This window comes from Eubalaena glacialis, chromosome 6, assembly GCF_028564815.1.
Source record: "Eubalaena glacialis isolate mEubGla1 chromosome 6, mEubGla1.1.hap2.+ XY, whole genome shotgun sequence".
NCBI lineage: Eukaryota > Metazoa > Chordata > Mammalia > Artiodactyla > Balaenidae > Eubalaena > Eubalaena glacialis.
The window spans coordinates 85,207,463-85,234,330 of NC_083721.1; the positions used below are offsets into that span (position 1 = coordinate 85,207,463).

A 26,868-nucleotide genomic window follows, 5' to 3' on the forward strand; every position below is an offset into this window, starting at 1 on the left:
CCTTCTATCTTTGATTCCTCTTCTCACCTTTTCAGTGGGTAGCAATGTACTAGAATCCCATTTTCCTGTTGGCATACATGGTATTTCAGTGATGGTTTACCTTCCTTTTTGATTCCGTGTAGCTTTTATATTCCATCCACATGTGTCTCAGCACCCTCAGCTTAATCTGAAAGCTGATGAGCTGTAGAAAAAAAATAAATCTATATAGATACACATATGTCCTGAATCCTTTTTGGATTTTCAAGTTGTCTAGAGTATAACAAACCTATACCTCCAGATGGGTGTCCATTGGCTTATGTCTGGGCTTTTCTAATGTGTCTTGTAGGTTAAGCTTGCCCTGGACAACGTGTTGGCAGAGCAAGCAGAGTTTACAGACATCGGAGACAGTGCGATGCGTGTGGAGCAACTTCTTAAGGAATACAAAAAACTGGAAGGAGAAGGCCAGGTTTGTTTTTTTGCCATTTTTGTGGACTAGGAAGAGGGTCACTGTGGATGGTGACAGATCATGGCCACTCATTATTGCTAGAAGGTTGCCGAAAGACACAGGAATGCCCAAATCCTGCCTTTTCAGTGACCTCACACTCACCCCAGGTCTCCAGGGAGATATGCACGTTAACAACTCTGAGGAATGATGAGGGCAGTGAGAGTTCTGTTAAGGCAGCCGGAGCACCCAGTTGAGGCTGGAGGCTTCAGTGGGGTGAGAGTTCCAGGTGGCCCTGCCCATTCATGGGGTGACAGACTAGTGGGGGAAAAACAGGATGTAAGGTCACACTGGGTATGTTACCCACTGGGCCAGAGGTTGGGGGCTCGAGTTGGTGGTAAGGAGGGGAAACTTTTAAAGGGCAAACCAGAGAAAAATAACTAGTTTTATAATAGGCATGATGGGGAAAAGGGGGAAATGGGTCCACATTAGTTCTGTTGCTACAGAGAGTTGGCAAAGCTTTCTGCTTTCTCATGCTCAAAGAGTTGTAAATATCAAACTTGTAAAGGAACTTGAAAGGAATATATGTTTCAGATTCTCATAACAGAGTTCAACAGTTTCCCAGATCTGTACACAGATCAGCACTTAGGAGTGCGTCTATCTTAAGTCCTTACAAATTTGGCTTATTATGAATTTAAGAAAGCCCAGTCATCTCTTTCCAGAGAAGTTCCTTTCTGCTTTTCTTTAATTGGGTTCTCTATATTTTTGTCTCTTGGGAACTAAGTCTTCTATGGTTACCACTTCCTTTCTGAGCTAATCTAGAGGTGTCTTTCCTCTAGATTATGGTAGATGGTAATTTTGTAGTACTAGAAATTTGCTTCTCAACGTGTGATCCTCTGGCCAGAAGCCGTCACCTGAGTGAGAACTTATTAGAAATATGGGGAAATCTCAGGCCCCACCTCAGAATCAGAATCTGCATTTTAATAAGATCCCCAGGCATTTGACACACCCATTAAAGTTAGGCTTTTGACACTCACATTATAGTTAGAGACATACTTCCCCAGAGAATAGTAACAAACGTAAACCAAGGCCACTCTGGCTTTAAGAGCTGTCAGTTATGAATTCTGAGCTGGAGGTGCTTTTGCACATGCGTGAACACACAGACCCACCTGTGCACCCGGACTCTCACTCAGCAATCCCATTCTTCCCTGGCGAGCACTCCTCTTACTGATGATCGTTGACAACTAAATGCTTTAGTGCTGAAGGCATGAGTCTTCAGAAATGTTTATTAAACAATGAAAAAAAGTGAATTTCATTTATCTGATAATTATATGTCTCAGAGGCTCCAAGATAGTCCCAGTTCTATGCAATTTTAGTTTTTCTCAAGTGAACTCCTTATTAAATGTAGATGCTGTGTATTTTCATTTACATACATTCATATTTTAGGAAAAATGCCTCATCAAGCCCAGTGCCTTTATTTTTGGTTTGAAAAATATGGTGTCATATATATATTATATATATATCTCACCAATGTAGCTACTGACCTACCAGGAAGGTATATCACGAAGGTAGCTACTGACCTACCAGGAAGGTACTCATTCATCACCAGGTATTCCTTGTCCTAGATTCTGTGGCTATAGTGGCAAACCAGACAGTCAAGACCCTGCTTTCATGGGAGTTACATTCTACTGGGGAGAGACAGACGAGTGAAAAGTAATCAAATAAATAATCATATCAGAGAGTGACAAGTGGGATGAAGAAAATAACAGGACATGATAGAAAGTGACTGGGGGGGTTGCTACTTTAGTAGTTAGGAAAGGCCTCTCAGACCTTTGATCTGAGATCTGTGTAGCCATGCAAAGATTTAGGGAATAGCAGTCAAGGCAGAGGAGCTGCAAGTACAGAGGTCTTGAGGTGGGAACGAGGTTGGGGGCCCAAGGAATGTGGCTGGAACATAATGAGACAGGAGAGAACAGGTGGGAGCAATGGTGGTGAGGACTGGATTTTATTCTCAGTGGAACGGGAAGCCATTGGATGGTGCTCTGGGTTGGGTTTTAAATACTGGGGGTGGATCTGCATGACTGCATTCACATTCTCTCTTCTGCCCACCTCCTTGGACTTGTGATCTTTGGTACATACTTTAAAAATCGCTGACCGGAGGTAGGGGCAAAACCTATGGTCATGGGGCATCTTTCACGGGCAACATTCCTGAACAGCTGGGCTAACCTACAACCCACAGAGCCCAGGCAGATTGGTTTTACCCATCCTGTGCCTTGCTTACCCTGTTTTTTACTTATTTGCTAAAGGATGCAGTAGACCTATTCCTCTGCCTTTGGGTGAACCAAATAAAGCTATCTTATCATAACCGGGACTTTTTAAACATGTCTTCACTCAGATTTGTAAGCGGCATTGTTTCTTCAAGTGATACGGGCTTGGCTAATCTTTCCATTTGTCCTGTAAAGTGTTAAAGGGAAAAGGTAATGTTTGGGTAGAAGCCACCAAAACCTGCCTGAGGTTTGTCCTTCGCTCAGCACCCAGGGGTCAGCTTCCCTTTCAGCATAGCCACACACTGATTTCTGGGTTGTTGCCAACTCCCTTACTCTGTACAGTGGTATCATCCTCATGGGTAACCTCTGAGCCAACTCACTAACCAGAGTTCAGCCTGTTCTTTTACGCTCTTGTGGTTTGAGGGTTTAATCGTCTTTTGAGTACTCGTCTCTAATTCTGAGAAACAATGGTTCCAGTACCCCTCTTACTTCTTTAAAAGCAGAATTTGTTATAGGGTTTTGGCTGTGAGGTATGCTGGGACCTTTGCTGATGGGCCAACAAGGAACAGACCAGGACAAAACAGGGAGACCCAATCCTTTTTCAGCCTTGACATCTCCCTCCAAGGCCAGGGGCCAGCAGTTACACTACTGTGTCCAAGAAGGCATGGAACCCAGATCATTAACCTCCTAGGGATGTAATCTAGCTGGAGGGGCATGACTTTTTTTTTAATGGAAATTTTCAAGCACACAAAAAAGTAGATTGACTAGTACAAGGAACTCCCATGTGTCTGCAGCTCAGTTTCAACCACCATTAACTTTCTGCCTTTCTTGTTTCACCTGGCCCTCTTCCGCATGCATTCCATTCCTATGCCGTTATCTGTGGGTCTGTCCTGGGTTCCCTGATACAGCAGTATCGCCCCTTCTTCACCATTTTCTTCCAGAATAAACATGTCCAGCTTTCATCTGTTATAGCAATAGAGTCCTGGGGGAAAAATAAGCTGTTATTACAATAAAGGTTTCTGAATTACATGTTGCAACTTGACCAGCCTTCTGAAATTTTCAGCATCTGAAAGATGCCAGGCAGGCTTATGATCAGAGTACCTGATTTCAGCCATTTCTTTCTCATTATTTCTTTTTACTTTGAAGGTTTTGTTGCCTGATTATCTTGAGCAGAAGCTATATAGACTGAAAAATAAAATGCAGTTTGGAGGTTTTACAGTAAAGTTCTTGGCAGGCAACTGAAGGATTTGATAGTCATTAATAATAATGACTGCATTAATAATAATGTGCTGCCATTATTCTAGCACATGTGGGGAGACCACGTAGGCTGGAAGGTGGCAAGACACAGGCTTTGGAGTTAGAAGGAACTGGATTCAAATCCCGACTCTAACAACTACCAACTGTGTGACCCTAGTCAAGTTTCATACCCTCTCATCTGTAAAGTGGGTGATAATTCCTACCTCACAAGAGTCCCTAGGAATATGAAATGAATAGATGATGTATAGTAAGGACTTAGTGAGTGCCTGGAACGTAGTAGGTGGTCAGAGCTTAGAAGCTATTATTATTATCCATTCATTTCAGTAGAGTAATTTTCCAGCCATCTGGTGGTGAATTCTGTATTGTATTTATGGATCTCTTCCCAAAATCCATTTGGACCTGTTATGGACATCTTTCCTCCAACATCTCAAGTGTTTTAAGAACAGTTCTGAAGGGTGAGCTGCTGCGTGCCACAGGGACGCAGCTGTGGCTGCCACAGGTAACCTGGGGAGCATCCTGTGGTGAAGTTCCCTAGGCCCAGAAAACTTGTGCTATTCTTAATAAATTAGGCAGCTGGACTTAAAAAAAACAAAAGTCAACAGAGATTTCCTGGCCAAGTTTTCATGTTTCTATATTTGACTAAAGTCAGACAGGTTCAATCAACCAAATGAGGCAGGACAAGCACAGCCATTTTTCTCTGTGTGTGTTGGCCGCAGCCAGATTCTGGAGCCAGACTGCTTGAGTTTGAAGCCTGGCTCTTCTCTTTCCTACCCGGGTCACGTTGGGCCATTGTGTCTCCACTCCTCTTTTGTAAAACAGCACCTACATTAAAGGTTTGTTGGGAAGAGTAAAAGGAATCATTGACGTAAGCATTTGAAACAGTACCTGGCATACAGTAAGCTCTCAGTGAATGTTAGATGTTTTTGTTAATAACAGAGGTGGTGGGGTAAATTCTGGGCTGCAGAATATTTCCTAGGTTCAACCTTCAGTGACTGAGCAGTTCTAGTAAGAGTGTCTCATTCATTCTTATATTCATTCTGCAAATATTTATTGATCTCCTACCATACCACATACTGCTCTGAGTTCTGAGGACACAGCAGTGAGCAAAAAAGTAAAAAATCACTGCCCAAGGAATTAGCATTCTAACCTCCTTTGAGCGATGGTGACCAAGTGCATCTGGGCCTTTGCTGTTTAGAACAAGTGCGCTGAGTATATATCCCTGAGTTCTTTTATCCCTGAGTATTTATCTCTGAGTTCTTTTAAATAGCCACTGCTTGATTCATGTCTCTTTATTCCCATATCATTACTCCTTTTTTTGTTTTGCACAACAGTCATTTGTTCTTAAGTACCTAATATGTGCTGTGTACTATTTAAGTTGAATAAGAGCTGGTGCATGCCCACAAGGGTCTGTGGCATAGTGTGGGCAATAGATAACTGACCACAACACAGTCAAGTTCATGCTCTGATCTAGAAAGGCATAGGGTGTTATGGGAGCACAGAGGAGGGGCATCAAAATAAAATGGTGGAGTCAGAGGAAGTTTCCTGAAGAAGATGAACTCTGAAGGGTGATTTGGAGTTAGTTACAGAGTAGTGTGGGTACAAGGCGGGGGGTGGGGGAGTAGGGGAAGGGTAGGGGAAGAGGTAGGGGGAGGGGTGATGAGGGAAGGATGGGGTTTTCTAGGCAGAGAGAGCAAGTAGAGAAGTCATGGAGGCCTGAAGCTGCCTGAATATTTGGGGGACTACAAGGGAGTTATTATTAGTCCAGTTACAGCAGAGGATGGGGTGACAGAGTGAAGGAGGAGGAGCCACAGGTATGAGCCAGATAGTGAAAGGCCTTCTGTGCATTGGTCAGGAGTTTGAACTTCTTCCTGAAGACAGTAGGGAGCCAGGAAAGGATTTGAGGCTCGGGAGTGATGTAGACAGGAATAGACGTCGTGATGGAATTGCCATTTTGTCAGTAGTGTGGAACGTTATTTGAAGGAGAGTCTGAAGGAAATCAAGGAGACCAGCTGTCCCAGTTAGAAAGCACCAAGGTCTGAACACACAGTGACAAGGAGGTGGTAGGGAAGGACTGAGTTCAAAATGGATTAAGAAGGAGGTGCGCTCTATGGGGCTTGGCGAATGATTGACTGGGTAGGGGGCAGGGGTTTTGAAATTGTTGAAATCATACACCACTGTAAATTAAGAGAGGGGCAGGTTGTCATCACTTGGAGTCACCATGATTCCTAGCGTTACTATGAAAAGCTAAACCAGGGCAAATGTGGCACCCTGGATGCTCAACCTGGTCAGCAAGGGTGTGTGCAGGCCTTCTGTTCTGGAGGCCTTTGGGGACGTGGCAGTCATCTGTCTTGACTCAGGTCAGTGTTATTCACACAATTCCAGCCAAGCAGATCACTGCATCCCCTAGTTCATTGGTTCATTTATTCTTTTATCTTATTGACCAAATATTTATGGGATGCCTACTAAGTGACCTCATGGAGCTTATGTATTGGTGGGCATGGGTGGAAGAGGGAGGAATTATACATTAAAGTAGAGAAAGAAAATACTTTCAGGTAGAAGTAAGTGCTGTTAAAAAATGAAAACAAAGTGAGGGAGAGGGCTTGGGAGGGGGTGAGCTAAGAGCTTAGACCTGGGAGGAGCATCCCAGGGAAGGGTGCTGAGGTAGGAGCTGGTTTGGTTGCCAGCCTTGTTAAAGCCACACCTCTTCCCTGGATTACTGCAGTAGCCCCCTAACTGGTCTCCTTGCTTTCCTTCTTCTCTAGCATTCTTGACACCACAGCTGAAGTGATCCTTTCAAAAATATGAATGAGGTCCTGTCCTCGAAACCCTCCAGTGCATCCCATGTCACAATGAATAAGAGACAAAGTGCCCACAATGGCAGCAAGGCCCTCCCTGGTCAGATCCTCCTCTTTCCTCTCTGATCATGTCTCCTCCTTTCCTCCTTGCTTCCTCTGCTGCAGCCACAGTAGCTTCCTCCTGCTACCTGAACTCGTCAAACGTGCCCCCATCTCTCAGCCGAGTGCTGCATGGTTGTCCCTCACTTCACATCTTGGCTCCTGTGTCAAGGGTCCCCAAGGCCACACCCAGATTTGAAGATTTGCTAGGAGAGCTCATAGGACTCAGCATATAATTATGCTTATGGTTATGGTTTATTACAGTGAAAGGATACCAAGCAAAATCAGCAAAGGGAAGAGGTGCATGGGGCAAAGTCTGGAGGAAACCAGGTGCAGGCTTCCAAGGGTCCTTTCCCATTGGAGTCCCACAGGATGCACTTAGTGCCGCCAACAGTGGTTTGCAACAGCATTGTAAAATGTTGTCTGTCGGGGAAGCTCATCAGGGGCTTAGTGCCCAGAGTTTTTGTTGGGGGCTAGTCATGTTGGTGGCATCTGACTGGCATATACCAGAATTCCGGACTCCCAGAAGAAAGCAGGTCTTCAGCATAAAACATATTGTTTGCACAAACAGTTTAGATACCATGAGCCATTCTGTTTAAGGATGATAGGAACCCTCCTGACTTTCCCAGATGCCAGCCGAGGACCAACCTTTCAAGCAGGCCTTTCTAAGGACAGCAGTTTCAGGCTGCTGTGTTAACTGTTCTGCACAGCGTGGCCAGCACCTTCTCAGTGAGCCCTTCTCTCACTACCCTATTTAAAATAGCAGCTCCTCCACCAGTGCTCCCCGCCCTCCTCTCCCTGTTTGATTTTTCTCCATAGCTCTCACCACTGTCTAAGATATTATATTATCTACATATTTGTTTATTGCCTGTGTCTCCTACTAAAATATAAGCTTCATGGAGGCAGGGATTTTTGCCTGCTTTGTTTACCACCAAACCCCCAGCACCTGGACAGTGCTTGGTACATGGCAGGTCCTCAATAATACATGATGAATTAAAAACAGGAAAAACTTGGCACATGTGGTTAGAACGAAACAAGCTGTGCAGAAAGAGGGAGGAGATACAGTTGCTAAGCAGACGATATCAGAGCAGACAGGGACCTTGTGGGCTGCAGGAAATGGTTTAGACAAACATATTTCTTAAGTCTCATGATCCCCCCATAGGGTTGCCCAAACCAGATCTTTACCATTTTCTCAACCTCAGCTTACTCCCCACTCTCCTCAGGGCCACATGTTTGTCCCTTTTCCTTTTCCATTCAGTTGACAAGATAATTCAGTCTCCAATTCTGTGCAGTATGATATTCATGCTCTTCTGCCCTAGAATTTATCACAGTTGTAATAAGTTAATTATTTGTATAATTTGTTTAGTATCTGAGTTCTCCATTGAACTGAAAATTCCTGGCTTGTTAACGCTATATCCTCAGTGCTTAACCCAGAACTCAACAAATATTTGAATGAATGACTTGCTCTTCTTCAGAGTGCAGATGACCCTGGACTAGGCTAGACCTCCTGGGGGCCTTGAACCACCCCAGTGCTTTCCCAGGTTCCCCAGCCCCAGTCTCTGAGCCTAAAACCTGATCAACCTCTCCGTAGCCTCCCTCCAAGTTTGGAGCACACAGTGCCAGGCAAATACCAGCCTCACCATGACTCGGCTTCTGATGCTTGGCTGTGGATGTTCACTTTGCAGGAGTCCTTGGAAAAGGCCCAGCTGCTTGCAGTAATTGGGGACCAGCTCATCCAAAGCCACCACTATGCAGTGGACTCCATCAGACCCCAGTGTGCAGAGCTCAGGCACCTCTGTGATGACTTCATCAATGAAAACAAGAAAAAACATGACATTTTAGAAAAGTCCTTGGAGTTGCATAGACAGTTGGACAAGGTGAGCAAAACAAAGCTGTGAACATGATGTCTGCAAAATGTTCTGTGAAACAGTCTTAATCATACTTGCCCTCCCTGCCCCTCACGATTCCTGAGATGAGAGGATAAAGTCCTTCATGTGAAAACAGTGCTCAAGAGGCATTAAAAACTGTGCAGATTCTAAGTCATAGAGGTATTGAAGGTCAAAAATGCCCCAGCCATCCACCACATCCCATTCTAATGAACTATAAAGTCCATGTCCTCTGTGTGGACCCAGACTTAAAGAGTGTGTTTTGGCCTGGCCCTGTGGGGCATTTCATGATTCCCCATCAGGTGTAAAGAGAACCAAGCACTATAGTTGCAAAGTGCTTCTCCTCATGTAAAGGCATCAGATTGTGAATCCTTTTGAAGAAGCCTAAGTAATAACAACCATTATACACTCCTACCATTTACTGAGCACCTACTATGTTCCTACCAGGAGCATAATTATGTCATCTATTTAATCCTCAGGACAACCTATGAGGAGGATATTAATGGCCTCATTTAACAGAGACAGAAATTGATATTCAGCATAGTTAAGTCAATGGGTCACAACATTTAGTACATGAGGTGAGCTTGCTATAATTGCAGATTTCCTGATGTACCACTCTGGAGACTCTGATTTAGTAAGTGTGGGATGATGCCCAGGAATCAGTATTTTCCTCAAGTGCCCAGGTGATTTGGTGCAGGTAGTACATGAACAACACTGAAAAACCCTGGGGTAAAAGATTGCCCAAGACCACACATGGGGTAAATAGGGGATCACAGGTTTGAAGTCAGGACTGCCAAATTCCAAACCCCAGGCTCCTTAGACTAGACAGCAACCCTGTATGCAGAGTGCTCACGGGGAGGGGGCACGGCCCCCGTAGCCCTTCAGAGTGATCTCTGAGGCAAGTGCCAGTCAGCAGGGGCTGTGACTTCTGGAGCCTTCTCTGTCAGCTGTTCCCAGGCAGCAGAGAGCTCACCGCTGTGAGTCAGCATGCTCCATTTCCACAATTGTTTCTCTCTGATAGCTGGGGGCACCCGCCCAGGCTGTTTACATCATCCCACTGCCAAAGGGATTTTAGTGTCAAGGAAATATAGCTGTTCCAGAAGCAAGTGGCTCAGAAGGGCCTGCCAGAGATAATAGCCTAACGCCAATCTGTGGACTGCATGTGTGTGTGCGTGTGTGTGTGTGTGTGTGTGTGTATGTGTCTCGGAGAGCGAGTAGCTGCTGTGACTCTGCAGAAGACCCCAGCTTAGTGTTTTCTGCAGATATAGGCATGATGTTTAAAGAGAAAGTTTTCACAGTATATATCAAAGCATAATTTCCTATTATTTTGAAAATCCAAAAATATAGGAAGGAGGAGGAAAAAAGTTACTTATGGACACTAATTACATTACACTCCCCTCCTCATCCCCACACAGTGGGAATCATCCATTTTTAAATATCTTTATGATTTTTTTGTTATTCTAAAAGTAGTACACATTCAGTGTAGGTAATTTAGGGAAAGTAAAGACAAATTTAATTTGCCTGTAATTTTCCCACTTAGAGATAACTACTTTAGAGAGCTCCCTTTTGGTCTTTTTTCTCTGTACAGTTATTTTACATAGCTTTTCAGGTCACAGGGTAAATGGAAATGCAGATGTACTTGCAAGGGCAGCTTTTTTTCATACAAATATTCAGACAGCACAATGGCCCCTGTCTTTCTCTAAGTTTTTTAAAAATTGAATTGTTAGAATTCATTACTTATCTGCTTTCATTCCAGCATTCTGGAAAGTTTAAGTACTGATATTCTGAGCTAAAAGCTTTGCATTCTTAGATGCTTCCCTTGGTAAGACAAACGCTAATAAATGCAAATGTGGACAGAGGACAGTGGTGTTCTTGTTAAAAGAGACATTCCCTCTCCCAGGAAGGCATGTAGGAGCCAGGTCTAAAGCCTCCTTATTTACTCTGTGCTCTTGTAACCAATTAGGATGCAAGAAATTGGCCTAGAAGGTAAACCCAAAAAGCCACTGGTTGCATTTCTCTATGGTTAGACCAAACGCAGAAATACTCAACTCTCTGCTCTTAGAGATGTGGCAATTACTGTCAGTGGAGAAAAGAAGAATGCTTATATGACTTATTTTTTGACTAAGTGACTTCCTTGAAAAGTATGCAGATGTAAAATTGATTTGGGCTTGTCCACCTCATGGTTATATTTATAGTGGTTGGACCTCTAAACCTGATGCTGTGCCATGACAATTCCTTGTTGTCTCAGAATCCTTGTAGACCCCATATGAGCTTGGACCTCCTGAGGACTGTGGTGGCTGAGTTGTGGGCAGGCTAACTGCACAGGGCACTGTGTTTCTTTCTAAAAGGTCAGCCAGTGGTGTGAAGAAGGAATCTACCTCTTGGCTTCCCAAGCTGTAGACAAGTGCCAGTCCCGAGAGGGGGTTGACATTGCCTTGACTGACATTGAGACGTTCCTGGGCACAGCGAAGGAGTACCAGTTGCCCAGCCCCAACGAGTTTTACAACCAGTATGAGCTGATGCTCACTCTTGATGTAAAGGTAACGTTTCTGAGTTATTTTGATCCTGTGGTTGGGAAAGGGATGTGGGGGGACTTTGCCTGTTGCCCAAGAAAACCTGTGTAGGATGTACTGAGCAGATTAACTGGCTCTTGAGCCCTCAGGTGGCCTCTTAGACTCCTGGTCTGTGCTTCCTGGCAAACTGACCCTTCATGGCCTGATTCAAATATCACTTTCACTCATTCATTTCTCTGCAAATACTTATAAGCATCTCTGATGTATTAGGCACTGTGCTGAATGCAGAGGACACAATTATGAGCAGAAATAGATGTGGTTCCATCCTTCATGGAACTTACAGTTTATGTATGTCATACAGTTTATGTATGACATTAATAAATATCAAACACAAAACACAAAAATGTGTTGCAAGCTGAGACAGGTGCTCTGAAGGATGGATTCAGGGTTCTATGGGGTATGTGACAGAGGAACTTGACCTGGACTGGGGGGCAGGGGAGTTCCCTGGGAAGAGTCACTTGAGCCAAGACCCAGAAAATGAGTAGAGAAGATGGCGGAGGCTTTCCAGACAGAAGGATCAGAGTGTGCAAGGCTGCAGGGCTGAAGGGAGCCTGGCACAAGTGCAGAACCCAAAATTCAGAATGGCTAGAGTACAGAGAACAAGGGAAGAGTCTTTGGGGTGAGATTAGAGAGGTGTAGATGAAGTGTGACTTTGTTGGCCATATGAAGGAGTTTGGTCTTTATTCTGAGAGCCACTGAAGGATTTAAGCAGGGGAATAACTTGATCAGATTTGCATTTTGAGTGGAGCACTGTTCTCTGAAGCCAGCAGAGTTATAGATAGTACACCTTCCTCTTAGATCCACATCACCTTGTATGTACTCCTGCAGAAGGGGCTTCTTTACCTCTTTTGAGTCATGGACACTTTTGCGAATCTGATTCACATATTTTCAGGGTTCCGCACACTCAAAATGATTGAATGGAGTTTGATGTAGGCACTGTTTACAAAGATATGGGCAGAATTTAGAAAACCCAATATGGATGGTGAAGCACCCTGGGCTATAAAGAAACAGGGAGCAGTTACCCCCCCTAAGCCTGAAAGACAAAGGGGAACCCAAGAAGCACTACAGCTGTGACTGTAAGAGAGGTAGCCAGTAAGATCTGTGGCCTTGGGCAGAGGAATGCAGCCACTGGTGGAGAAATATATACCCCTACTTTTCTCTCTCCCTCTCAGATTTCCTGGTGGTACATCTCAGTAGCCAAATCCAACTAAAAGCCCATGGGCATCTAGTGAGCCCATCTGATGGAGTCTGTAGAGGTCAGCTTCCTGGGACACAGAACAGTATAGAGAAGATATAGTGGGGGAGCAGACAGGGAATACTCAGCATATATAACTTTTTATGATTAATTTTAGGGGACACCCTGAAGTCCATCCATGGATCCAGGCTAAGAGACTTTGCTCCAAAATGATACATAGCAAACTGTATTCTAGTTATTTATTTTTAATGTCTGTCTTGTCTGTTACACTGGGAGCTGCAGTGAGGCAAGAGCCTCACCCATCTCTGTGTCCCTGTGCCTAGTCTGTGCCTGGTGTCCAATCTGTGTTTGCTGAACAAGTGGCAGGTGGCAGAGTGGGCCGAATACAGTGGGGGCAGCTTGGTGTGGAATTGTGCCTCAGTGATGTTCTTTCCCTGACTCTTCCCAATGAGTTTTGGTGGTAAGATGTGATCTTGAGGTGGTACTGGGGGTGGTTAGGCAGGTCTACCTTCCCCTAACATAGGGATCCTTCTACTTCCCTAAGAGAAGGCCCATCTAGTGTGTGTGCTATATTGTAGACCCAGGATTGGTAGCCTCATATCATATTCCTAAAGCAGAACAGTCTCACTCAGCTCCATGCCCATTAGCTCCTCAAACAAGTGTATCAGGTCAACCAGGGAGACTTGTGGCCACAGCTGCCATTTTGGCCAACATCAGCAAACTTCCTGACCACACCACCCACCAGGAAATAAATAAAACTTAATAAACCACCTCTGGGAAATAGGCAGAAACATGGAGGAAGGAGAAGACCAGAAGAAATATTTATTTTAAAAATCCAAAATGGACCAAAAAAATCCCCCAAACCCATCTTTTCTTCTTTTGGTTTGGAGTAAAATTCTAGATTATAATATTTAAATATCCTGTTGTGTCAGAGTTTTGTCCACTGAGGAGTAATAACTTGGTTGTCAAAACTGGTACTCTATACATATAAAAATAATCCTAGTTATATGCATATACACACATTGGTATAGACACATGTATCTCCTTGGGCAGTTGATGCCAGGCATAGAAACAATGAGACCCCTACTATCAATGAGCACACCCACCACCGAGATCTTGGTTTCTTATACCATTCTCCAATAGAAGAGAACAGGGCTCCTTGGAGAAATGTGTGTATCTAGGACTGCGAAAGGAAATATACAAAATGATCCTAGAGAGGGAGATCAAGATGGCAGAGTAGGAGGATGCAGAGCTTACCTCCCCCAACAAACACATCAAAAATACATCTGCAAGTGGAGCAATTCTCACTGGAAACAAACGAGACTGCCATAAAGACACTTACACAACCAAAGCTGTAAGAGAGATCCACATGGAATCAGGTAGAAAGGGAAGGAAGAAAAGCAATCAGGTTGGGACCACACCCCTGGGAGGGGACACAGAAGAGGAGGGGGGTTACACAGGTTCAGAGATGCTCCCTGAGGAGTGAGCAGTTTGAACCACATATTGGGTGCCCCAGCCCCAGGGTCTGACACTGGGAAGACAAGTCCCTTTAGCTGGTTTAAAAACCAGTGGGATCAAACAACACATAAAAAAGATTATACACCACAATGAAATTGGATTCATCCCAGGGTCACAAGTATGGTTCAACATATGCAAATTGATCAATGTGATACACCACATCAACAAAAGAAAAGACAAAAGCCACATGATCATCTCAATAGATTCAGAAAAAGCATTTGATAAAATTCTACATCCATTCATGAGAAAAACTCTTACCAAAGTGGGTATAGAAGGAACATATCTCAACATAATAAAAGCTATTTATGACAAACCCACAGCCAACATAATACTCAGTGGTGAAAAGCTGAAACGCTTCCCACTAAAATCTGAAATAAGACAAGGATGCCTGCTCTCACCACTTCTATTCAACATAGTATTGGAAGTTCTAGCCACAGCAGTCAGATAAGAGAAATAAATAAAAGGTATCCAAGTTGGAAGAGAAGACGTAAAATTGTCATTATATGCAGGTGACATGATAATATATATAGAAAACTCTGAAGACTCCACACAGAAACAGCTAGAACTGATAAGTGAATTCAGCAAGGTAGCAGCATACAAGATTAACATACAGAAATCTGTTGCATTTTGTACACTAAAAAAGGGAAAGTAAAAAACAATCCCTTTTAAAATTGCATCAAAAAAAAAAAACCACTCAGGAATAAACCTGACCAAAGAGGTGGAAAGACTTATGTGCTGAGAACTATAAAACATTAATAAAGGAAATTTAAGATGATTCAAAGAAATGGAAAGATATCCCATGCTGTTGGATTGGAAGAATTAATACTGTTTAAATGGCCATACTACCCAAAGTAATCTATAGATTTAATGTGATCCCTATCAAATTACCATGACTTTTTTTTACAGAACTACAACAAATAATCCTAAAATTTATATGGAACTATAAAAAACCCAGAATTGCCAAAGCAATCCTGAATAAAAAGAACAAAGCAGGAGGCATAACCCTGTAGACTTCAACAATACTGCAAAGCTACGGTAATCAAAACAGCATGGTATTTGCACAAAAACAGATGTATGGATCAATGAAACAGAATAGAGAGCCCAGAAATAAACCCACACACCTATGGTCAATTAATCTTTGACATAGGAGGCAAGAATATACAATGCAGAAAAGACAGTCTCTTCAGTCAGTGGTGTTGGGAAAGATGGACTGATGCATGTAAGTCAATGAAGTTAGAACACTCCCTCACACCATACACAAAAATAAGCTCAAAATGGCTTAAAGACTTAAATATAAAACATGACACCATAAAACTCCTAGAAGAAAGCATAGGCAAAACATTCTCTGACATAAATTGCAGCAATGTTTTCTTAGGTTAGTCTCCCAAGACAATAGAAATAAAAGCAAAAATAAACAGATGGGAGCTAATCAAACTTACAAGCTTTTGTACAGCAAAGGAAACCATAAATAAAACGAAAAGACAGCCTACAGACTAGGAGAAAATATTTGCAAACAATGTGACTGACAAGGGCTTAATTTCCAAGATATACAAACAGCTCATACAATGCAATACCAAAAAACAAACGACCTGATTGAAAAATGGGCAGAAGACCTAAATAGACATTTCTCCAAAGAAGACATACAGATGGCCAAGAGGCACATGAAAAGATGCTCAGCCTTGCTAATTATCAGAGAAATGCAAATCAAAACTACAATGAGATACCACCTCACACCAGTCAGAGTAGGCATCATTAAAAAGTCTACAAATAACAAATGCTGGAGAGGATGTGGAGAAAAGGGAACCCTCCTACACTGTTGGTGGGAATGTATATTAGTGCATGCATTATGGAAAACAGTATGGAGGTTCCTCAAAAAACTAAAAACAGAGTTGTCATACGATCCAGCAATCCCACTCCTGGGCATATATCCAGACAAAACTCTAATTTAGAAAGATACATGCACCCCAATGTTCATTACAGCACTATTTACAATAGCCAAGACATGAAAGCAACCTAAATGTCCATTGACAGATAAATGGATAAAGAAGATGTGGTATATATATATACAATGGAATATTACTCGGCCATAAAAAAGGAATGAAATAATGCTATTTGCAGCAACATGGGTGGACCTGGAGATTATCATACTAAGTGATGTAAGTCAGAAAGAGAAAGACAAATACCATATGATATCACTTATATGTGGAATCTAAAATATGACAAATGAACTTATTTACGAAACAGAACAGACTCATGCCACCACACACCCCAGCCTGCACCAGGTGCCCACTCTGGCACCTCTTGTTCCAGCACTGCTCCCCTCTGGGGCAAAGGTATCGATGCTGGAGGGGGAAGGGGAGAGCACACACTTAGAACCAGCTCGGACCCAGCCCTCAGGACCTCTGTTCCAGCAATTTGGGATCAGACCCCACACCCAACAAGGCAGTGATGGCCACTGAGCAGAGGGGAAGTCCTGCCTCACACCTGGCCCTGGCTTCAGCCCCTCCTTCTCCAGCCCCACCACCTACCAAGATGCTAGCTGCCAGCACACCCTGAGGAAAGATGTGACTTGTGCTCATGTCAGATCCAGCTCTCCCATCAAAGCTACTGGGCACATGCAGACTGTGTAGGGATGCTCCCACAGAGGACAACCCTTCAAGACCAGGATAGATAACTGTTTCACCTAATTTCATGAAGACAGAAAAAGTTAAGCAGAATAAGAAGACAGAGAAATTTGTTTCAAATGAAAGAACAAGGAAAAAACAACTAATGAAACAGAGAAATAATTTACCAGAAAAATAGTACCAAGCATTAGCAATAATAATGCTAACTGAACTAGGGAAAAGAATAGATGAACACAGTGGGAATATTAAGAAGGAACTAGAGAGCTTCCCTGGTGGCACAGTGGTTAAGAATCCGCCTGCTACTGCAGGAGACATGGGTTCAAGCCTTGGTCCGGGAAGATCCCACATGCCGCGGAGCAACGAAGCCCATGCACCACAACTAGTGAGCCTGCACTCTAGAGCCCGCAAGCCACAACTACTGACCCTGCAAGCCACAACTACTGGAACCCGCATGCCTAGAGCCCATGCCCTGCAACAAGAGAAGCCACCGCAATGAGAAGCCTGCGCACCGCAATGAAGAGTAGCCCCCACTTGCTGCAACTAGAGAAAGCCTGCGCGCAGCAACGAAGACCCAACACAGCCAAAAATAAATAAATAAAATAAATGTATTTAAAAAAAAGAAGGAACTAGAAAATATAAAAAAAGAACCAGTCAGAACTGAAGAATACAATAACTGAAATGAAAAACACACTAGATGGAATTAACAACAGACTAGGTGATACAGAAGAACACATAAATTGTCTGGAAGATAGAATAATGGAAATCACCCAATCAGTGCAGCAGAAAGAAAAAGAAATTTTAAAAAGGAGAATAGATTAAGAGACCTCTGGAACAACATCAAGCATACCTGCATTCGCATTATAGGGGTCCCAGAAGGAAAAGAGAGAAAGGGGTTGAAAATGTATTTGATGAAATTATGGCTGAGGACGTCCCAAACCTGAGGAAGGAAATATATCCAGGTACAGGAAGCAAAGAGGATCCCGAACAAGTTGAACCCAAAGAGACCCACAGTAAGACATCATAATTATGGCAAAAGTTAAAGAGAGAATTCTAAAGGCAGCAAGAGAAAAACAAAGAATGATATACAAGGGAACCCTCATAAGGCTATCAGCTGATTTTTCTGCAGAAACTTTGCAGGCCAGAAGGGATTGGCCATGATATATTTAAAGTGCTGAAAGGGAAAAGCCTACAATGCAGGATATTCTACACAGCAAGATTATCTTTTAGAGATAAAGAACTTCTCAGATGAGCAAAAACTAAGAGTTCATCGATACTAAATGGACCCTAAAGGAAATGTTAAAGGGTCATCTCTAAATGGAAAGAAAAGGCTACAAGAAGAAGTAAGAATCTATAGGAAAGGAGAAATCCCAATAGTAAAGGCAAATATATAGTAAAGGCTGTGGATGAACCATTTAAATAAGCTAGTATGAAGATTAAAAGACAAAAAAAATTATAAAATCAACTATAACTACAATAAACAGTGAAGGGGTACACATGAAGTTGTAAAATATGACATCAAAAACACAAAACATGGGGAAGGGAAATTTTAAAAATGTAGCTCTTTTAGAATGTGTTTGAACTTAAATGAGTATACCAGTTTAAAACAAGTAATTATAGTTACCAGTCAACATAGAATGAAGCCCATAGTAACCATAAATCAAAACCTACAATAGAAACACAAAAACCCAAGAGAAAAGAACACAAGCATTCCACTAAAGAAAATCATGAAACCACAAGGTAAGAAACTAAAAGAAGAAGGAAAGAACAGAGAAGAACTACAAAAAGCACCAGAAAACAAGTAACAAAATGGCAACAAGTACAAAGATGTCAATAATTATTTTAAATGTCGATGGACTAAATGCTCCAATCAAAAGACATAGAATGGTTGATCAGATAAAAAGAATAAGACCTCTCTATAGGTGGCTTACAAGAGACTCACTTCAGAGCTAAAGACACACAGACTGAAAGTGAGAGGATGGAAAAAGATATTTTGTACAAATGGAAACAAGAAAGTGAAGGTAGCAATATCAGACAAAATGGTCTTTAAAACAAAGTCTATAACAAAGGACAAAGAAGGGCATTGTATAATGATAAAAGGATCAAGAATATACAAGGGATATAACACTCATTAACATATATGTACCTAGCGTAGGAAAACCTAAATATATAAAGCAAATATTAACAGACATAAAGGGAGAATCCCACAATAATACAATAATAGTAGGTGACTTTAACACCCCACTCATATCAATGGACAAAACATCCAGACAGAAAAATCAATAAGGAAATAATACTCTTAAATGGTATATTAGACCAGTTGGACTTAATAGATAGCCACAGGACATTCTATCCAAAAACAGCAGAATATACATTCTTTTCAAGTGCACATGGAATGTTCTCCAGGATAGGTCACATGCCAGGCTACAAAACAATTCTCAACACATTTAAGAGGATAGAAATTATATCAAGCGATTTTTCTGACCACAAATATATGAAACTAGAAATCAATTACAGGAAGAAAATGGGAAGAACACAAACATGTATAGACTAAACAACATGCTACTAAAAAACCAATGAGTCAATGAAGAAATCAAAGAGGAAATTAGAAAATACCTCAAGACAAGTGGAAATAAAAGCACAACTTTCCAAAATCTATGGCACGCAGCGAAAACAGTTCTAAGAGTTTATAATGATACAGGACTACCTCAAGAAACAAGAAAAGTCTCAAACAACCTAACCTGGTATCTAAAGGAATTAGATAAAGATGAACAAAGCCCAAAGTCTGCAGAAGGAAGGAAGTAATAAAGATCAGAGAAGAAATAAATAAAATAGAGACCAAAAAGCAATAGAAAAGATCAATGAAACCAAGAGCTAGTTTTTTGAAAAGATAAACAAAATTTAAAAGCCTTTATCTAGGCTCATCAAGAAAAAAGAGAGGGGACCCAAGTTAACAAAATAAGAAATGAAAGAGGAGAAATAACAACCAATATCACAGAAATACAAAAAAAAATCATAATAGTATATACTACAAACAGTTATATGCTAACAAATTGGACAACCTAGAAGAAATGGATAAATTTCTAGACGCATACAATCTTCAAAGACTGAATCAGAAAGGAATAGACAATCTGAACAGACCAATCACTAGTAGTGAAACTGAATTTGTAATAAAAATAAACTCCCATCAAACAAAAGTCTGGGACCAGATGGCTTCACAAGGGAATTCTACCAGACATATAAAGAAGAGAAAATACCTGTCCTTCTCAAACTATTCCAAAAAAATTGAAGAAGAGGGAGCACTCCCAAATTCATTCTATGAAGCCACCATTACCCTGATATTAAAACCAGACAAAGACACCACAAAAAAAGGAAATTACAGGCCAATATCTCTGATGAATATAGATGCAAAACTCCTCAACAAAATATTAGTGAACTGAATTCAACAATATATAAAAAGGATTATACACCATGATCAAGTGGGATTAATTCCAGGGATACAAGGATAGTTCCAGATCTGCAAATCAATCAATGTGATAGCCACATTAACAAAAGGAAGGATAAAAATCACATGATCATCTCAAAAGACACAGAAAAGGCATTTGACAAAATTCAACATCCATTCATGATAAAAATTCCCTTCAAATTTGGTATAGAGGGAACATATCTCAACATGTTAAAGGCTATTTTTGAGATTGGCCAAGATGGCAGATTAGAAAGATGCTGAGCTCACCTCCTCTCATGAGCACACAAAAATCAGAGCTATTTGTAGAACAACCATTGAATGAAAAAGACCAGAACCTACAAGAAATGATCTTGTACAACTAAAGATATAAAGAAGGAACCACAACAAGACGGGTAGAAGGGGCAGACTCACAATATAATCAAGTCCTATACCCCCAGGTGGGTGACCCACAAGCTGGAGAATAATTATATTGCAGAGTTTCTCCCACAGAAATGAGAGTTCTGAGCCCTACGTCAGGCTCCCCAGCCCAGGGGTCCTGCACTGGGAAGAGGAACCCGCAGGGCATTTGGCTTTGAAGGTCAGCAGGGCTTAATTTAGGGAGTTTCACAGGACCGGGGGACGTAAAGACTTCATTCTTAAAGGGCACACACAAAATCCTACATGCTCTGGGACCCAGGGCAAAAGCAGTAATTTGATAGGAGCCTGGGCCAGACCCACCTGCTGGTCTTGGAGAGTCTCTGGAGAGGTGGAGGGCAGCTGCGGCTCACCCTGGGCACATAGACACTGGCTGCAACCATGCTTGGGAGTTCCTTCTACCACTGGACACTGTTGTGGGTGGGCACCATTGTGGTACCCTTCCTCTAGCTCATTAGCACCAGGACCTGACCCCACTCAAGAGCATATAGGCACCAGTGCTGGGACTGGCCAAGCAAACTGGGTGGGGACTCAGCCCCACCCAGGAGCAGACAGGCTACCTAAAGACTTCCTGAGCCCACAGCCACCTCTAGACATCCTCTAGACATGGCCTTGACTATCAGAGGGCCAAGGCCCAGCTCCCCCCACCAGTGGGCAGGCACCTGCCCTGCCCTCCAGGAAGTCTGCTCAACATCACCAATTATTAGAGAAATGCAAATCAAAACTACAATGAGGTACCAGCTCACACCGGTCAGAATGGCCATCATCAAAAAGTCTACCAATAACATAATGCTCGGGAGGGTGTGGAGAAAAGGGAACCCTCCTACACTGTTGGTGGGAATGTAAGTTGGTACAGCCACTATGGAGAACAGTATGGAGGTTCCTCAGAAAACTAAAAATAGAACTACCATATGATTCAGCAATCCCACTCCTGGGAATATACTTGGACAGAACTCTAATTCAGAAAGATACATGCATCCCTATGTTCATAGCAGCACTATTCACAATAGCCAAAACATGGAAACAACCTAAATGTCCATGGACAGATGAATGGATAAAGATGTGGTACATATAGACAATGGAATACTACTCAGCCATAAAAAAAAGAATGGAATAATGCCATTTGCAGCAACATGGATGCAGCTAGAGATTATCATACTAAGTGAAGTAAGTCAGAAAGAGAGAAATACCATATGATATCACTTATATGTGGAATCTAAAATATGGCACAAATGAACCTATTTACTAAACAGAAACAGACTCACAGACAGAGAACAGACTTGTGGTTGCCAAGGGGGAGGGGGGAGGGAGAGACAGATGGACTGGGAGTTTGGGGTTGTTAGATGCAAACTATTACATTTAGAATGAGTAAACAACAAGGGCCTACTGTATCTCACAGGGAACTATATTCAGTATCCTGGGATGAACCATAATGGAAAATAATATAAAAAAGAATGTCTCTATGTGGATAACTGAGTCACTTTGCTGTACAGCAGAGATTGCCACAACATTGTAAATCAACTCTACTTCAATTTTTTTACGAAGGCATTCAAACTGAAGATAATGGAGATAATGGAACTCGTATACACTGTTGGTAGAAATGTAAATTGGTGCCACCACTGTGGAAAACAGTATGGAGTTTCCTCAAAAAACTAAAAATAGAACTTCCATATGATCCAGCAATTCTACTCCTGGGTATATGCCCAAAGAAAGTGAAAGCACTAATTTGAAAAGATACAATGCACACCAATGTTCATAGCAGCGTTATTTATAATAGCCAAGATATGGAAGCAAGCTAAGTGCCCATCAACGGATGAATGGATAAAGAAAAGTATATAACGCTGTGTATATATACAGTGTATATATATGTGATTGATATATATACCTATATATATTCCACTATATATATATATAGTGGAATATTACCCAGCCATTAAACAGAATGAAATTCTGCCATTTGCAATAACGTGGATGGACCTAGAGTGCATTATGCTTAGTGAAATGTCAGACAGAGAAAGACAAATACTCTGTGTTACCACTTGTATGTGGAATCTAAAAAATAAAACAAATGAAGGAATATAACAAAACAGAAACAGACTCACAGATATGAAGAACAAACAAGTGATTACCAGTGGGAGAGGGAAGGAGAGAGGGCAAGATAGGGGTAAAGGATTAAGAGGTACAAACTATTATGTATAAAATAAATAAGCTACAATGTTATATGTACAGCACGGGGAATATAGCCAATATTTTATAATTACTTTAAATAGAGTATAATCTATAAAAATACTGAATCACTCTGTTGTACACTTGAAATGAATATAATATTATAAATCAACTATACTTCAATTTTTTTAGAAAAGATGATCCCAGAGCATCTTATAGTGCCAGAAAGTAAGGAACTGCTCAAAACAAAACAAAACAAACCACAATGATGGGACATAGGAGGCAATTGAAAGAGCTCCCTGTGACCAATGCTGGAACAATTTGAGCAGCAAGATTCATAAAGTAATACTGGATTACAACTCAAAGTATAAAATAGATATCATGAATCCATTGTGATATAAATACATGATGGAATAAATAAATAAATGGAGGAAAGGAAACTGATCTCCCATACAGAAGAATTCCAAATTATTTATGTAGATTTATGTAGATACTTATGTAGATGGAGCGTAACTCCCCACTCCCTAAGTGTGGGTTGCCCATAATGACTTTCTTCCAAAGAGTACAGTATGGGAAGGAAGAAATAAAAGAGTGACTTTACAGTGGAGAAACCTAACAAATACTATCTCAGCCAGGTGATCAAGGTCAACATCAAGAGTCTAAAGTCATATAGATAGTGTGTACTCTTGATATGGTGTGATGAAAATGACACTTTATTTCTGTGGTCTTCCCCCCCCAAAACCCCGTAACTCCAGTCTAATCATTAGTAAAACATCATATAAATCCCAACTGAGGGACATTCTACAAAATACCTGACCAATAATCCTCAAAACAGTCAAGTTCATCAAAAAACAGGAAAAGTTGAGAAACTGTCACAGCCAAGAAGAGCCTAAGAAGTCACGACAACTAAATGTAATGTGGTATCCTGGGAGGGGGGAAAGGTACATTAGGTAAAAACTAAGAAAATCTAAGCATGGATTTTATTTAATAATTATTTATTTTAATAATAAAAATAATGTATCAGTATTGGTTCATTAATTGTAACAAATGTACCATACTAACATAAGATGTTAATCATAGGGGAAATTGAGTGTGGTGTATGTGGGAACTCTCTATACTATTTCGCAATTTTTCTGTAAATCTAAAATTATTCTAAAAAATAAAATTTATATCTCAAGAACAGGTACTCTATGTCTAAAAGATTGAGTCTGTTACATTTAAGACACAGTGATGATCAAAATGACATCAGCAGTTAAACTGTTGTTCTTATAGCAGCCACCCTATCTCTGTCTGAGGCTCTTCAAAGTGTTTTTTCCTAATACATTGCTATTGTGCTACCTTCTTAGTGCTGCTGTTTTGATTTTTCTCCCTCATTCACTTTCACCACCCAGTCCAGGGAATTAAACAATCTCAGTAGCAAACAGCAAAATTTGATTCTTCAAATATTCATTGGGTACCCAGTTTGCCCTTTATTCTGGGAATCAACAATGAAAGTCACAGTCTCTGTATCAAAGTGCTGGCAGTTTGGTGGAAGACAAACATGTCCGCAGTAAATGCTCCTTAGTCCAAGAGCAGATAGAACGGAAGGGAGTGTGAGGCACATAGAGGAGGCATTGGTCAGCTCAGCCGGGGGAGGCCAGGGTGTTCATAGGAGAGGATGCCTAAATTTGGTCTGGAAAACTAGGTAGGGGTTTTCAGGGTACACAAAGTGGAGGGAGGGGACCTCAGCAGAAGGAACAGAGGTGCAAAGGCAGAGAGGCTGGAAACGAGTATTAGGGAAACTGGCGCAGCTGGAGGCTGGAGTGTGAAGGGTGGGTACTGGCAGGTGGGAGACTGGAGGGAGACCAGGGTCAATTCATGAAGAGCTCAGAGCTCCCGAATGAGGAGACTGGACTTTATCCTGATGCAGCGGAGAGCCCCTGCAGGGCTTTTAAACAGGGAAGTTATATGATCATATTTAATTTTTGAAAGATAATTCTGATTGTGGTATGGAGAATGGATTTGCAAGTAAAAAGAGGAAAGAGGAGAATGCAATGGTTAATCTTGCACTACCTCCCCCTCATCTGAGTTTAGGAATTTAGGGTCTCTTCTGACTGCCTCATTATTTCCAGAGTTCACCCTGGGGTCTCAAGAGAAAGCTGCAAAAGGGCAAAGGTGATCCAAGTCCTGTCTAGCCCGAGTGGTGAGTCACTGGGCTCTAGCATGTGACACTGACCTCATACCAGGGCTGTCCCCCACACAACACCAATTTGACAATCATTCATTGAGTCAGATTTCTTGATCTTTGAGCAGCAATGAACACCTATGTCTCAGTTTCCTCAAGCTCATCTCTGGACCAGAAGGGCAGAGTAGTAGTGTCTTATCACCATCCCCCCAGAAATACATCACCCTGACATAAGGGAATTTGGCTTTTTCTGGGACTTGGACTCATAGCTGTGTAATCAGAACCTTTAGTCCACGGCACAACTGAGCTTCCTGAGGCCAGAGGCACATTCTCTGAAGTGACCTTTTAGACACAGACTCTGAGTAGGGGTCAGCAAACTACAGCCTGTAGGCCAAAGCTGCTTGCTACCTATTTTTGTAAACGAAGTTGTATCAGAACACAGCTGCTCTCTTTCATTTATGTATTATCTATCATCTACGACTGCTTTTATGCTATGACAGCCAAGTTTGGCAGATTCGACAGAGACCGGATGGTCTGCAAAGCCTGAAATATTTACTATTTGATCCTTTACAGAAAAATTGCCAACCCCTGGTCTAGATCAACACTTTGCAATAGAAATATAATGCAGGACTTCCCTGGTGGCGCAGTAGTTAAGAATCCGCCTGCCAATGCAGGGGACACGGGTTCGAGCCCTGGTCCGGGAAGATCCCACATGCCGTGGAGCAACTAAGCCCATGCGCCACAACTACTGAGCCTGTGCTTTAGAGCCCACGAGCCACAACTACTGAGCCCGTGTGCCACAACTACTGAAGCCTGCGCTCCTAGAGCCCGTGCTCCGCAACAAGAGAAGCCACCTCAATGAGAAGCCCGTGCACCGCCAACGAAGAGTAGCCCCCGCTCGCCACAACTAGAGAAAGCCTGTGTGCAGTAACGAAGACCCAGCACAGCCAAAAATAAATAAAGTAATTAATTAATTAAAAAAAATAATAATGCAAACCACACATGTAATTTAACATTTTCTAGTAGCCGCATTTTAAAAAGTAAAAAACAAGTGAAATCAGTTTTTAATGTTTTCTTTAACCTTTGTGCAAAATATTATTTCAACATACAATCACTATTGTACAATTAATTGTATTTTAACGAGGTATTTTATGTTCGTTTTTCAAATAAGTCTTCAAAATCCAGCATATATTTAAACTGACAGCACAGCTCAATTCAGACTAGCCGCATTCCAGGTGCTCAGTAGCCACATGTGGCCAGTGGATACTGTATGGACAGTGCAGGTCTGCACTCAGACCCTCCAAAGAGTGAGACCAGCCCCAGATTTTGGTGCAGAGGTCAGCCTCAGCAGAGCCTTAGGCTATAGGGGAACAGTTTTTGCATAGTTAACACTCCAGTCCTCAGGGATCTTTGCTGTTTCGTCAGAAGATGGCCCAGCATAGAAAAGACCTTACTTTTTCCAGTTGCAAACTGTGGCAACCTCCCTCGGTGTGTGCTGAGCCTGTACTTTTGGAATTCGGCATCCTCAGACCACCCTGCGTGGATTATGGTGGTTCAGCTCTTCTAATTTTTGGTCCCTTGTTTGGTGGTTAAAATCATCCACAAGGTGGATGTCAGACTCTGCATGACAAAGAGAAGGCTACCCACTTCCTTGACCCACCAGAGCTAGAGGGACGTCCTGCTGGAAGAAACATATTCAGCTGAATTCAGGCCTTGGGGAAACTCAGGTGAAACAGGTCTTGTTTCTTGTTCTCCTGAACCTCTGCCTTAGGGCATATAGTCAGTTATGAGAACATGTTTGAGTTTCATCTTTCCCCTGGTATTTCTTCAGTTTCTTTCTTTCCTACTTATATATAAAGAAGGGGTCTCACAGAATAAAGTTTAAAGGTGTATCCTTTTCATTACAGATCTTTGTGGTTCCCTTGATCCTGCCTCAGAATTTAACCACCTTTTTACCCCAGAATACTTACGGTCTTTTCTCTATCAGGGCCTTTATTCAGGGTACATTTCTTATTTTGAAATCCTC

At 42.0% G+C, this 26,868-nt stretch overlaps 1 protein-coding gene across 1 annotated transcript in view; it reads left to right on the forward strand.

Annotated features, from left to right (window-relative positions):
- MCF2L2 (MCF.2 cell line derived transforming sequence-like 2) overlaps positions 1 to 26,868 on the forward strand; it is a 199,538-nt gene that overhangs the window by 71,550 nt on the left and 101,120 nt on the right. Inside the window, exons 10-12 of the mRNA XM_061192749.1 lie at positions 326 to 445; positions 8,525 to 8,716; positions 11,074 to 11,265. Coding sequence (XP_061048732.1) covers positions 326 to 445; positions 8,525 to 8,716; positions 11,074 to 11,265 — 504 coding nt within the window. The remainder of the gene's footprint in view (positions 1 to 325; positions 446 to 8,524; positions 8,717 to 11,073; positions 11,266 to 26,868) is intronic.